The sequence below is a fragment of the Cervus elaphus genome, chromosome 7 (assembly GCF_910594005.1).
Source record: "Cervus elaphus chromosome 7, mCerEla1.1, whole genome shotgun sequence".
NCBI classification, from domain to species: Eukaryota; Metazoa; Chordata; class Mammalia; order Artiodactyla; family Cervidae; genus Cervus; species Cervus elaphus.
In genome coordinates, this window is record NC_057821.1 from 17690614 (window position 1) to 17702811 (window position 12198).

The 12198-nt window shown below is 51.1% G+C and overlaps 2 protein-coding genes across 4 annotated transcripts in view; one reads left to right on the forward strand and one right to left on the reverse strand.

Annotated features, from left to right (window-relative positions):
- The window catches only part of MEA1 (male-enhanced antigen 1), a 3785-nt gene extending 2461 nt beyond the window's left edge, over positions 1 to 1324 (reverse strand). The window contains exon 1 of the mRNA XM_043907505.1: positions 1126 to 1324. The gene's annotated coding sequence lies outside the window, so the exon portion shown is untranslated. The remainder of the gene's footprint in view (positions 1 to 1125) is intronic.
- Positions 1 to 11422, forward strand: part of KLHDC3 (kelch domain containing 3) — an 11993-nt gene extending 571 nt beyond the window's left edge. Inside the window, exons 2-15 of one of the 3 annotated variants that reach the window (XM_043907501.1) lie at positions 1836 to 2048; positions 2259 to 2435; positions 2589 to 2704; positions 2888 to 2959; positions 3068 to 3281; positions 3361 to 3447; positions 3596 to 3704; positions 3843 to 3916; positions 8217 to 8364; positions 8500 to 8566; positions 8644 to 8748; positions 9270 to 9344; positions 9428 to 9545; positions 10119 to 11047. In XM_043907501.1, the coding sequence (XP_043763436.1) occupies positions 1895 to 2048; positions 2259 to 2435; positions 2589 to 2704; positions 2888 to 2959; positions 3068 to 3281; positions 3361 to 3447; positions 3596 to 3704; positions 3843 to 3916; positions 8217 to 8364; positions 8500 to 8566; positions 8644 to 8748; positions 9270 to 9344; positions 9428 to 9545; positions 10119 to 10255 (1653 nt within the window). In that variant the 5' untranslated portion in view covers positions 1836 to 1894 and the 3' untranslated portion in view covers positions 10256 to 11047. Of the gene's footprint in view, positions 1 to 1835; positions 2049 to 2258; positions 2436 to 2588; positions 2705 to 2887; positions 2960 to 3067; positions 3282 to 3360; positions 3448 to 3595; positions 3705 to 3842; positions 3917 to 4040; positions 4120 to 5225; positions 6302 to 8216; positions 8365 to 8499; positions 8567 to 8643; positions 8749 to 9269; positions 9345 to 9427; positions 9546 to 10118 lie in introns of those variants that run through there. The other 2 variants (XM_043907499.1, XM_043907500.1) reach the window with 2 other exon arrangements.
- The last annotated feature ends 776 nt before the right edge of the window (positions 11423 to 12198 follow it).

A 12198-nucleotide genomic window follows, 5' to 3' on the forward strand; every position in this document is an offset into this window, starting at 1 on the left:
GGGAGGTTGGGATGACTGGAAGGCGATAGGGAGAGCGTCATATACAGGGAGGAATATCTCAGGCGGAAAGGGGTCAATGAATATTAGCTTTTTATTCCCCCTTAGTGGAAGAGCAAAAATGAAGGGCTGTCACGGTGAAGCTTGGAGTTGTAGGGGAAGGAAGAAGAAAAAAAAAAAAATGCAGAGCTCTCAGGAGATCAAGAAGGGCCAGAAACTGGGAGTGAAAATTGCACGAGAATAGGAGGGGAGGGCAGGTTCGTGAGGGGGATTGAAGATGCTTGAGAATGCGGCAGTGATGGAGGACGGGAGAGACCGGGAATTAGAGGAGCCTCTGAGACCCTGGGGGCTTGTTCTCCCTGAGCTTTTGTCTTTTTGGAGGAGAAGCCATGGGGTTTTTCCTCCACCTCTGCACTGAATCGCTTCTCTCTTGCCCTCTGAATGCTCTAACTTGATCTAGCTGAAGGGGAAGGTGGAGTCTATGAGGGAAGATGAAGGTCTCCCATTCTTAAGCCCGTCAACCTCCTTCCTATCTGTTCCCCTAAGCTCAGATCCAAGAGCTTTTGGATTGAGAACAGGAGTAAGGAGAGTGGTTTCCTGCTGGGGCTATTTCAGGTTTGGCAGAGTAGCTATTTAAAGCGTGGGGTTGGGGGTTGAGGGAGGTTGGGTAAGGGTGGAGGACTGGCAAGCCAGCTGAAGCCCATATGTCTTTCTTGCGAGGGGCCGCCATACTTGAGCTTTTTGGGTGCCTGAGGTTCTGCCTGGCGCTTCCCTCTCCAGGACTTCTTGAACAGGGAGCAGATGATCCACCCAAACCTATCAGGTGCCGTAGGAGACCTGCCTGATAGAGCCTTCAAATGTACCCATTATCACTAGGTTGGCGGGTTGTCTTTAAGAGACCATGACTTCTCATGCCTGGATCTTTTTCTTGTCCTGGCCAAGAGCATTTTTGCTTTCCTTTTCCTTTCCATTGCACACCCCTACCCCTCTCCTGTTTCAGGGACCCAAATAGGAGAAGAACTGCTAGAAACAGCTTGTTCTCTGTCACAGTGGGCAAGTTGGGCAAATGGCAAGAGGAGAGAACGCCTCCACCCCACCCCCACGCCTCAGTCCCCAGCAGACACATACCTTTCTGGCTTAAGTTCTTGGCAGGATACCAGGTACAGCTGTCAAAGGGACTCCTCGTGCCCGTGAGGGGCCCTAGATGACCCCGATGACAACTGCTCAGCTTGACAAGCGCCCCCGAAGAGGGGCTAGCCATCCATGGAGGTCCCTGTCCTGGATCAATCCCACCCCATCCTGGATCGAGGGACCGTTCCACTCTAAAAGCCTAAAAGCTTTTCTGCGTGGAGGCACTCGTGCCAGCTTTCAATGGACAGTCTGGGGCTGGCTGGGCTATTAATAGCTCTGAGTATTTTGAGATCCCTCTCCCCACCTCAGAGCACAGAGATTCTTAGAGAGGTGGCAGTAAGCAGAGCAGGGCCAGGGAGACAGGAGAACTCACTGACCTGGGAAGAGGGCTCGGAGCTCGGGCCAGGCCAGGGAACAGCATACAGCCTCCGTGGGGAGGGGCGACCATGCTGAGCCCTAGTTCAGCAGTCTGAGCTGGTAGGCAGGTCAGAGTGGCCCCACCCTTCGCTGTTGGAGAACACAGGGCCAGGGCTAGCTCCCTGACCTCGGCGGCTCCCCTGGGGCAGAGCCAGCCACCTGAGCTGCGGAGGGGTGGTGTGGGAGGGCCACCAGGGTGACGCTTACGGGCAAGGGCTAGTCCGGGCAGAGTCACGGTGAGCCAGGCAAAGGCCCCGCCTGAGGAGCCCGTGGCCCCAACTTGTGTGCAGGTAGCGGAGGCAGCAGGCCGTGCCGGGGGGGCATGTTGCTGTAACCAGAGGCCCAGGGGATGTTACGGTGGACGGTGCACCTAGAGGGCGGGCCCCGCAGGGTGAACCATGCCGCTGTGGCCGTGGGGCACCGGGTATACTCCTTCGGGGGTTACTGCTCAGGCGAAGACTATGAGACGCTGCGCCAGATTGATGTGCACATCTTCAACGCCGGTAAGCAAACTCGGGGACCGCCCCTGGGTGCCCGCATCGGGGAGGGCAGTGGGCGGTGGGTGCCCCACATCAGGGAGCGCAGGGGGTGGCTGAGTGAGGTTCGATGGTGGTTCCCCATGGCCAAAGAGGGTGGGGGAAGCCAACGTGGTTGGGGAACAGGTGGACGGCCTGAAGGGAGGCTCCCAGGGCTGAGCAGAGCTGTGCCCGCAGTGTCCTTGCGTTGGACAAAGCTGCCCCCGGTGAGGCCCGCCGCCCGCGGGCAGGCTCCCGTGGTACCCTACATGCGATATGGACACTCAACCGTCCTCATCGATGACACAGTCTTCCTTTGGGGCGGGCGGAATGACACCGAAGGGGCCTGCAATGTGCTCTATGCCTTTGACGTCAGTGAGTATGGGTCTCAAGAGTGGTTGTGTTCTGCCAGATGGTGCCTCAGGGGGCCTGGGAAGGGTGTGTGCTGAGGGGGCTGGGAGTGAGGTGCCCCCGAGTCTAGGAGGGAGGGTTAGCTTACTTACCGGGCCCACTCTCTGCCCTCTTCAGATACTCACAAGTGGTCAACACCCCGAGTGTCAGGAGCGGTTCCTGGGGCCCGGGATGGACATTCGGCTTGTGTCCTGGGCAAGACCATGTACATTTTTGGGGGCTATGAGCAGCTGGTAGGTCTGGAAGCAACCAGAGGTTTAGGGTGGGGATGAGGAGGAGGAAGGGGAATTGAAGGTGGTGGAATGGGAGGCTTTGGTTTGCTTGCAGGTTCTGAGGTGAGGGGCTTGGAGGGTGGGGGAGTGACCCCTGCCCCTCTCTTTTATTCCTTCCTTCACTTCCTTTCTCATCCCTACCAGGCTGACTGCTTTTCCAATGACATCCACAAGCTGGATACCAGCACCATGACGTGGACCCTGATCTGTACAAAGGTCTGCCCTTTTTCCTCTCTTCCAGACACCTATCCTCAATTTAAGAAACCATAGGGAGCTCAAACTGAAAGCTGACCCCTTCTCCGTGCCATCTTTGCTCCTGCCCAGGGCAACCCTGCACGCTGGAGGGACTTCCACTCGGCCACAATGCTGGGCAGTCACATGTATGTCTTTGGGGGCCGGGCCGACCGTTTTGGGCCATTCCATTCCAACAATGAGATTTACTGCAACCGCATCCGTGTCTTTGACACGAGGACTGAGGCCTGGCTGGACTGTCCACCCACCCCAGTGCTACCCGAGGGGCGCCGGAGCCACTCAGCCTGTGAGTGTCTGTTAGGTCCCCGTGAGTCCCTGTCCCCCCGAATTGCTCCCACACTATTGACACACCTCTCTCCTCCCAGTTGGCTACAACGGGGAGCTGTACATTTTTGGTGGCTATAACGCAAGGCTGAACCGGCACTTCCATGACCTCTGGAAGTTTAATCCTGGTAAAGAGCACTGCCTTTAAGGGGGAAGGAACAGGGTGCCATGGAGGTGGGGTGTAAAAGAAAAGAATAATCCTGAGTAGGTGAGGGGTGGAGTGGGGAGGATATCTGGACCAGCAAGCACTGAACCTCCATTTAAACTCCTCTTCAGTGTCGTTTACTTGGAAGAAGATTGAACCGAAGGGCAAGGGGCCATGTCCCCGCCGGCGCCAGTGCTGCTGTATTGTTGGTGACAAGATTGTCCTCTTTGGGGGCACCAGGTCAGGAGGAGAGAAGGGAGGGCTCCAGGAAGGGCCAGAGCCCTTGGGAGTCAAACGACTCCCATGGGAGATATTTGAGCAAGAGAGTCTCGTGGGTAGCCTTTGCTCCGTCCTTCATTTCTCTTTTTGATCCTACAGTCCGTCTCCAGAGGAAGGTCTGGGGGATGAATTCGACCTCATAGATCATTCTGACTTACACATTTTGGACTTCAGTAAGTACACTTATTCCCAAAGTGCTTCTGCCATCAGGGTCCCTGTCTTTGGATGGTGATATCCAGGACTGGACCCTTTCCTTGGCTTTGACCATCTCCCTCTCCCATAATTCCTCCTTTAAAGGCCCTAGTCTGAAGACTCTGTGCAAACTGGCTGTGATTCAGTACAACCTGGACCAGTCCTGTTTGCCCCATGACATCAGGTACAGTGAATGGTTGGAAGGGAGGGATTAGTTGAGGGTGAGTGGGCAGCACAGGCATGACCTGATTGACTCAGTCTAAGTGTGGAGGAGAGAGATTTTGTTCTGTAGTCTACTTGTGCAGAGGGTGCTGGACGAAAATAAAACAAAACTGTCAGCTGAATAAATTATAGCGAAAAACAATCCAGTTTTCAAACCAAGCTCAGAAGCATCACTTCCTGAGACCTGAGCTTACACAATTATTTCTGTTAACGTGCTGAAGAAGTTTGATTAAATCTTAGAACCTGAGAAAAAAGACAAGTTTAGGAGTCTCTGGATCACATCAATTCCAGAAATAAGGGCGGTTTTTTCTAGCCACTTTGAATTCTATTCTTAGGTCTAAATCAAGCACTGGAAGCTACTTTGTATATAATTGTACTCTTCTGGATCATTCTGTGACACTTTCCTCTCCTTGTATCAGTTCAGCTTAACTCCTCTTGCTGAGGTTCTGTGTGTTCAGTATTCAGTATTGATACTCAGGTGATAGAGGATACAAGGCTGAACAGGTGGGTCCCAGGTTGGCCCAGGATTGACACATGTCTTAAGTGCCTAATACCAAGTAGACTGCAGCCTTGGTATAAGGAGGTACTTGGTGAAATTTTGTAGAATGACCATTGTCAAAAAGAGAGGAACTGAATCTTAATATGGTGGGATGGGTGGGTGGGGGCTTTATGAGGATGGGAGTTGAGAACAAAACCCCGCATTCCTGGTGGGAGGAGGGGCTTCCTGGTTGGATCTGAGCAGAGGAGGAAAGGTAGGTTGGGAAGTTTCATTGAGACGTATACATAGATGGTTTTCTCCAGGTGTTGGGCGTAAGACTATCGATAGATAAACAAAAACAGGAAGTCCACAGGAGCTTGCAGGTGGATGAGTGGGTGGTAGTGGATTTGGTGGTGGGTGGGACCTGATTGTTAAACCTAACAGGGCTGTAAGGAAGAGGTGGCTGTGGGTGGCTGAACTTTAGAAAGTTGAAGGGACTGGTGTGTTCATTGCTCTGTTTGAGCAATTCTGGATTTGGGGACGGAGGCTCCCGCTTCTCTACTTTCTGCCTGTCAACTTTGGCCTTCCAGGTGGGAGCTGAATGCCATGACCACCAACAGCAATATCAGTCGCCCCATCGTCTCCTCCCATGGGTAGGAGGATGTCTCTGCCACCTTCCTTCCTGAGCCTGCTGTTGTCTTCACTGCCCCTGCCCATCTCTGCCCCTGCCCATCTCTTCCCCCGCCTGCCCCTTTGAACCTTGGACTTGGTATACCTCCGCGTGGAGTTGTTGGACTAGAGGTGTTTTCTGTGCTGTGAACTTAGTGGGGAGCTGTAGCAGGAAGGGCTAGGTCCCTTCCTCCTTGGGCCGAGGGCCCCTTCCCCTTGGTGCTCTGTCCGGTTCACCTCCCTCCAACTGCTCCTGGGTTCTGCTCTGCCCCAGGTCAGCCACAGGCTGCTGGGAAGTGACGGGAATGGGAAGGAGGGAGAAGCAAGCAGTGTGTGAGCCTCAGGAGCTTCCCCTCCCCACTCCCTTTTCCACCTGTTCCCCCCTGCTTGAGCCATGGGCATTGATTGCGAGCTGAAAGGATTTGCAGCTGTTGGCATGAAATCTCCTTCTCCCTGACCTGGGGAGGCGAGGACCAGCAGATAATCCCATCCTTCCTTGAGCTGTTGCTGTACCCTGACACTCTCAGCCAGCTCAAATTTTATACAAATGAATTAAAAATCTCCAAACGTGTGATCTCTTTTTTGTGGAATACGACAGGGATGGCAGGAGTTTACAGTGGGGGCAGGGTGCTGAGGCTCTGGCTTCTCAGCCAAGAGCATTAGGAAACCAAATACCACCACGACCTGGCCGGAGTTTCTCCGGTGTGGAGTGTAGCGCGACGTTATGTCGGTGGGTCGCCCTTTTCCGCGTAGGGAGGGTACCCCGGCCGCCCATCAGCAGCCCGCTCGGCCCCGCCCAGTGGTGGGCGGGATCTGCGCTGCTGACACCAAGCCTTCCGGAAGGGGCAGGCCGGGAGCCTCCGTGGCGGAAGTAACGACATTAGTCTTCGATACGCCGCTCAAGCCATGCCAAGAGCAAGGTCCCGTGACGGGGCGGCTGCAGGATCTCCCAGCAGGGCTCAGGATGGCGGAGAGGACGACGGGGGCCTGCAGAATGGTGAGGGCACGGTGCCGGGACGAGGGGCAGCGCTGAGGGCCGGGAGAGGGGCTCCGCGTCTGGTGCGGGCTCACCCTGAGACTGCCAAGTTGTCTGAAAGACGCAGACACCGGGAGCGCCCCCCAACGCACTAGAAAGTGGGAAGTAAGGATACTTACTGAGTAGTTTTTTAAACTTCACAGAGGGTTTTTCGCAGGGAGAAAACTTATGTTCCAAAGCAGAGTCAGAAGGGCATTGATTATTGGGGAACGCTTAGTAGGTGAAGATTCAACAAATTTCGCCGACATTATTGAACATCTGTTGTACGCTGGTATAGTTCTAGATGTTGGAGATACAACAGTGAATAAAGCAGCCCAAAACTCCTCTCATGAAGCTTACTTTTTGGGGGGTTAAAAAAAAAGCACGGAGACATAAGAAATTGCATATTTTTAAAGGATAAATTTTATGGTATGTGAATTTAGTATACTACAGTTTTTGAGAAAGGTGATTAGAGCTTTGAAGAGAAAACGGGAGGTGTTATGGTTTTAAGTAATCACAGAAGACCTCACTGAATAGATGGCATTTGAGAAACCCTGCGAAGAAGGTGAGGGAGCAAGCAATATAGCTGGTGAAAGTGTTACAGGCAGAGGCAAAGTCAGGTGCAGAGGAACTGAGATGCGAGTATACCTTCTTGCTTAGGAACTGCTTGGAGGCCAGTTGACTGGAGAGGAGTAGGAAAGATAGTAGAAGAGATCAGGGACAAAATGGAATAGGTCACATGGGATCTTCAGGCCATTACAAAGCCTGGAGCTTTTAGTCTTGAGTAAGATGGAAGCCATTGGGGAGTACTGAGTCTGTAGTAAGTGATCTAAAAATTATATATGTGGAAATGAGGTGGGAGTGATAAGATCAATTTGCCTCTTTTTTGGAAAGAAAACTATTTTATTATTTAAAGAACTTAAAGTGAAAACTTCCTGTGTCTAGGAGTTTCCTTTTTAAAAAAAACAGTTTTTATTGGAGTATAGTTGATTTACGATACTGTGTTAGTTTTAGGGGTACAGCAAAGTGAATCAGTTATACATATATCGACTTTTTTGAATTCTTTTCTGTATGGGTCATTACAGAGTATTGACTAGCGTTCCCTGTGCTATACAGTTGGTTCTTATTAGTTATCTCTTTTCTATATAATAGTTACATGTCAATCGCAGTCTGCCAATTTACCCCCTATCCCAGGTTTGCCTTTTAGGCACCTCTCCCATGGTCAGTGAACATGAACTTGGGCAAACTCAGAGAAACAGAGACAGGGAGGCCTGGCGTGCTGCAATCCATGGGGTTGTAAAGAGTCAGACACGACTTAGCGGCTGAACACCAACAACTGAGGCCGAAGTTGAGAGATAGCTTTGAAAGCAGTGAGACTGGTGGTTGGGCGAGCAGTAAGGAGGCTAGAGCACTAAGTGAGGTGAGATGTTGAGCATAAACTGAACCAGAATAAGGGTAGCTGAGCAACGAATGGAGACAAAGGTCTTTGTGGGAAAACCTGTGAAAGAGAAATTTAAAAGAGAAGGGGAGCGCTGCGGCGGCGCGCCCGGGTCCGCCGGCCAGTCCGAGTGCGCGCCCTGAGTCGCGCGCCGCTAAAAAAAAAAAAAAAGAGAAGGGGAAAAAGAAGAGACTGTGGGTTAGTCCATCTCCAGCCTTATGTGTACACCTTCCTTAGCAAGGTGAGGCTCCAGATAGCTGGGACAGTTGGGGTGTTAGGTGTCAGTGGAGCACCATTACAACCTGTGTGGCCTGGAGCCTGCAGCAATTGGTCTGAAGGGGATATTGGAAAGGGTCACTTACCTAAGGAAAGAGGATGGGGCGATGTCTCTGCAGCAGTGGCGGATGCTGAGCTGAGTTGCAGTCCCCCCTCCCCCCAACCCGCACTTTCCTTTCACAGACACGTCTCACATGTCATTTGAGGAGCTGTTGGAATTGCAGAGTCAAGTGGGGACTAAAGCCTACAAACAATTGGTAACAGGAAGCAGGACTAAGAAGCAGAGTTCTAGACCACCTGTCCCAAAAGCATGTGTTGCAGATAAGCACAGGTGAGGAGCAAGGCCTTTGCCGGGAGTTGGAGGGAAAGACACCTACTTGAGTAGGTGTCTGCTTTCTCGGGTGGCAGGTGGGAGGCCTTTAATGAGACTGGAGTTCCCTTGAGCTGTCCTTCACTCTCTCCACAGGCCTCTGGAGATGTCAGCCAAGGTCCGGGTGCCATTTTTGCGACAGGTTGTCCCCGTCAGTAAGAAGGTGAGGAGGAGGCAGTGAGCATTTTCTCAGTGAAAGGAGATGGAACTGTTGTCTTACATTCTCTGTTCTCTGCAAAGGTAGCCCGGGACCCCCGCTTTGATGATCTGTCAGGGGAGTATAATCCTGAGGTGTTCGATAAAACATATCAATTCCTAGATGACATCCGAGCCAGAGAGAAAGAGGTGAGCAGCATGGTTTGGAGAAAGAAATGGCAACCCACTCTAGTATTCTTGCCTGGAGAATCCCAGGGACGGGGGAGCCTGGTGGGCTACAGTCCACAGGGTCGCAAAGAGTCGGACACAACTGAGCAACTTCTCTCACTCACTCAGAAATAATAGTAGTAGGGAGTTGTTTATAACCATTCTCATATCCTTAATGAGACTGTGGGGTCTATGGGGTCACACAGAGTCGGACACGACTGAAGTGACTTAGCGGCAGCATGGTTTGTGGGGATTCCAGGAGGGACTGGAGCACAGGTTAGAGAGGCAGAGGGGAGCAGGGCGAATCAGTTTACTAGTTGTGTGATCACTGGCAAGATACTTAACCTCTTCACTTCAGTTGCCTTATCACAAAAAGCTAATAGTTCCATTTCATAGTGTTAATGTGAGTTAACGTATGTGAACCTCTTAGAATGATGCTTGGCACAAAGTTTCAGCTAACATGTACAGAATGCTAACCGTCATACTCATTTTCCAATGTGGAGCTGGTGAAAAAGCAGCTGAAGAAGCGCCGTTCAGGGGAGGAGCATGAGAAACTACAGCAGCTGCTTCAGCGAATGGTGAGAAGGTCAGAATATGGGGTGGGAGGTGATTCACAGTCCCTCTATTCACCTGTCTCACCCCTCTCATCTCGGCTCCTCAGGAGCAGCAAGAAATGGCACAGAAGGAGCGAAAGCGGCAGCAGGAGCTACACCTGGCCTTGAAGCAGGAGCGGCGGGCTCAGGCCCAGCAAGGCCATCGGCCATACTTCCTAAAGAAATGTGAGTGGGGCACAGCTATGACCCGCGAGTCACAGGGACAGAGGTTGGGCGGCCATAGTGACCGGATACTGTGTTGGGGTCCTGGAGCTGCCTAAGGGAGGCATGAAGGCTGGATCCCATGGTAATTTAGAGGAAAGTACACCTGGAGAAGGAAATGGCAACCCACTCCAGTATTCTTGCCTGGAGAATCCCATAGACAGAGGAGCCTGGTGGGCTACAGTCCACGGGGTCGCAAAGAGTCGGACACGACTGAGCAACTTCACTCACTCACTCAGAAATAATAGTAGTAGGGAGTTGTTTATAACCATTCTCATATCCCTAATGAGACTGTGGGCAGGGAGTGTCACTTATCTTTGCCACACCCCCTCATATGTTGGGTTGGGCACCAAGGAGGAGCTCATGGTTGAATTGAGCAAGAGTGGAGTTGTGGAAGTCAGCTTGCTTTTACACGCCAGTGAACTCCTGACGAGTCACATATCCCTGCATAGTGGTTGAGAGTTACTGACCTGGGGCAAGGGGAGGCAGGGAGACTTCATCCTTTGCTTACTGACTTTCTTTCTCCTTGTCCTCTAGCTGAGCAGCGCCAGTTGGTCCTGGCTGAGAAGTTTAAGGAGCTGAAACGAAGCAAGAAGCTAGAGAGCTTCTTGAGTCGAAAGAGGCGCCGAAATGCAGGCAAGGACAGACGGCATCTCCCTTTGAGCAAAGAGTAGTAAGGAGCCGTGCTCAGCTCTGCTGCTGCCCCAGTGAGAAGTGCATCTGTGGGGACACCTGTGGGCTTGGCCTGTTCTGGTTCTTTCCCATTCAAGGGCGAGTGTCACAGCTGCCTTGGAACTCGACTAGCTCAGAGATGACTCAAAGCCTCTTGGACTGCCTGAGGGCTGAAAAGGAAGAGCAGCTGAGCCTTCTGCCATGCCACACTTCCTCTGCTTGCATCTGGGTCATCGTCCTTGTGTCCTTCTCCCATCCTTGCCTTAATGATTCTGATATAGAAGGAAAAGGACCTTGAGGCTGGTTGAAGGCCATAGAGTCTGTGAGTGGCTCCCAGGACTGGGACTTCATGCAGGAGCCAGTTCATAAACACTTCTGTGTCTCATCTTTTTATCCTGCTGCTTTTGTGGGTGGCCTAGAACTACTGTTTCAGGGGCCACATGTGGGTGGGCAGTAAACCTAAGGGTCCTACAAAGTGGGAAGTCAGATCAAAGCCCCTTCCTCCTTCAGCCCGACAGATGACACCATCATTCAAAGAGGGACCCAATCCCACAGCTCATCTTCTTAGCTTTGGTTTTGGATGCAAGGGGAGGTAGGAGGTGGGGACAGAAAGTGTCCCTGGTGATAGGTAAGTGCAGCTGGCTCTCAGTATTGTTTGGGTGGAGAATTCATACTGCCTGTGGACTGGGATATTTTCACGCTACAAGTCAGTTTAAAGTGGTCTCTGGTTGGGAGTGCCTCCAGGTACCTGGCAGAAGCAAATGCATTCCTCTCTCTTTTTAAAATACTTACTTTGGTTGTGTTGGGTCTTAGTTGCTGTTCACAGGGTCTTTGTTTCAGCACGCAGATTCTTAGTTGCAGTATGCAGAATCTTGTTTCCTGGCCAGGTCGAACTTGGGAGAGGGGAGTCTTAGCCCCTGGATCACCAGGGAATTCCCAAAATGCATTTCTTTCTTGAGGATTGTACTTTAAACCCAGACTTCAAGGAATTCCTCCAGATAAAATTTCAAGGAATATGAGCTTACAGTGAAAACAAGGTACAAAAGGAAAAAACAAGGCATAAGTAAGAGTCATTAGGAATAACAGGCAACAGAACCAGACCAGCAAAGTCTGAGAGTTTGGAAATGTAAAATACAAAAATATAAAATGTCTTATTTATGTTCAAAGAAGAGCTATGACTGATGAAAAAATGTATCAAGACAAAATTGGTTTGATTTAAAAATTTTTTTTAATGAAAAATACACTATTTGACATTAGAAACTTCATGGTTTAGCAGCAGATCAGGCACACCTAGAGGGAAGATGAAATGGAAGTAGATGTGAGGAAGCTACATAGATGGAGCCTCAGGGACAGAGAAGTGGAAACTAAGGAAAGAGGTTAAAGAAGTTGGAGGATAGAGTGAGGAGATGTGACCCAAATCAAGAGTTCCAGAAGGAGAGAGGGTAATTTTCTATAGTTGATAATTTATAAATCCTAAGAATCAGGAAGATCAGTTAATCACAGACAGTGGAAGTTGGGAACCTAGATAAATAACAGAAACTACAGGACATGAGAAAGATTGACATCTAAGCAGCAGCTGTAGGAACTTTCTGATGGTCCAGTGTTTAGGGACACAGTCACTCCAATTCAGGGGGCATGGGTTCCATCCCTGTTCTGGGAACTAGGATCCCACGTGCTACTGGTGGGGGGAGGGGGGCAAAAAAGTAGCAAAAGGCAGCCTGAAAGGAAGAGGTGGAGTTAGAGACTAAGACTTATTGCTTGACTGCGGGGGAGAGGATGCAGTTCTGAGGGAAGAAATGCATAAAACGTGCTTCTCCAGTGGTGGTTAGATGAAGGCTGTAGCTACCAGGATGGTTGGCCTGGCCCAGAGGGAGTGAGGGAGCACTGCAGAGTCCCAGTTGTCATGTGAATCAATCCTAGTTTAATGCCAAAACCATGATTCTGG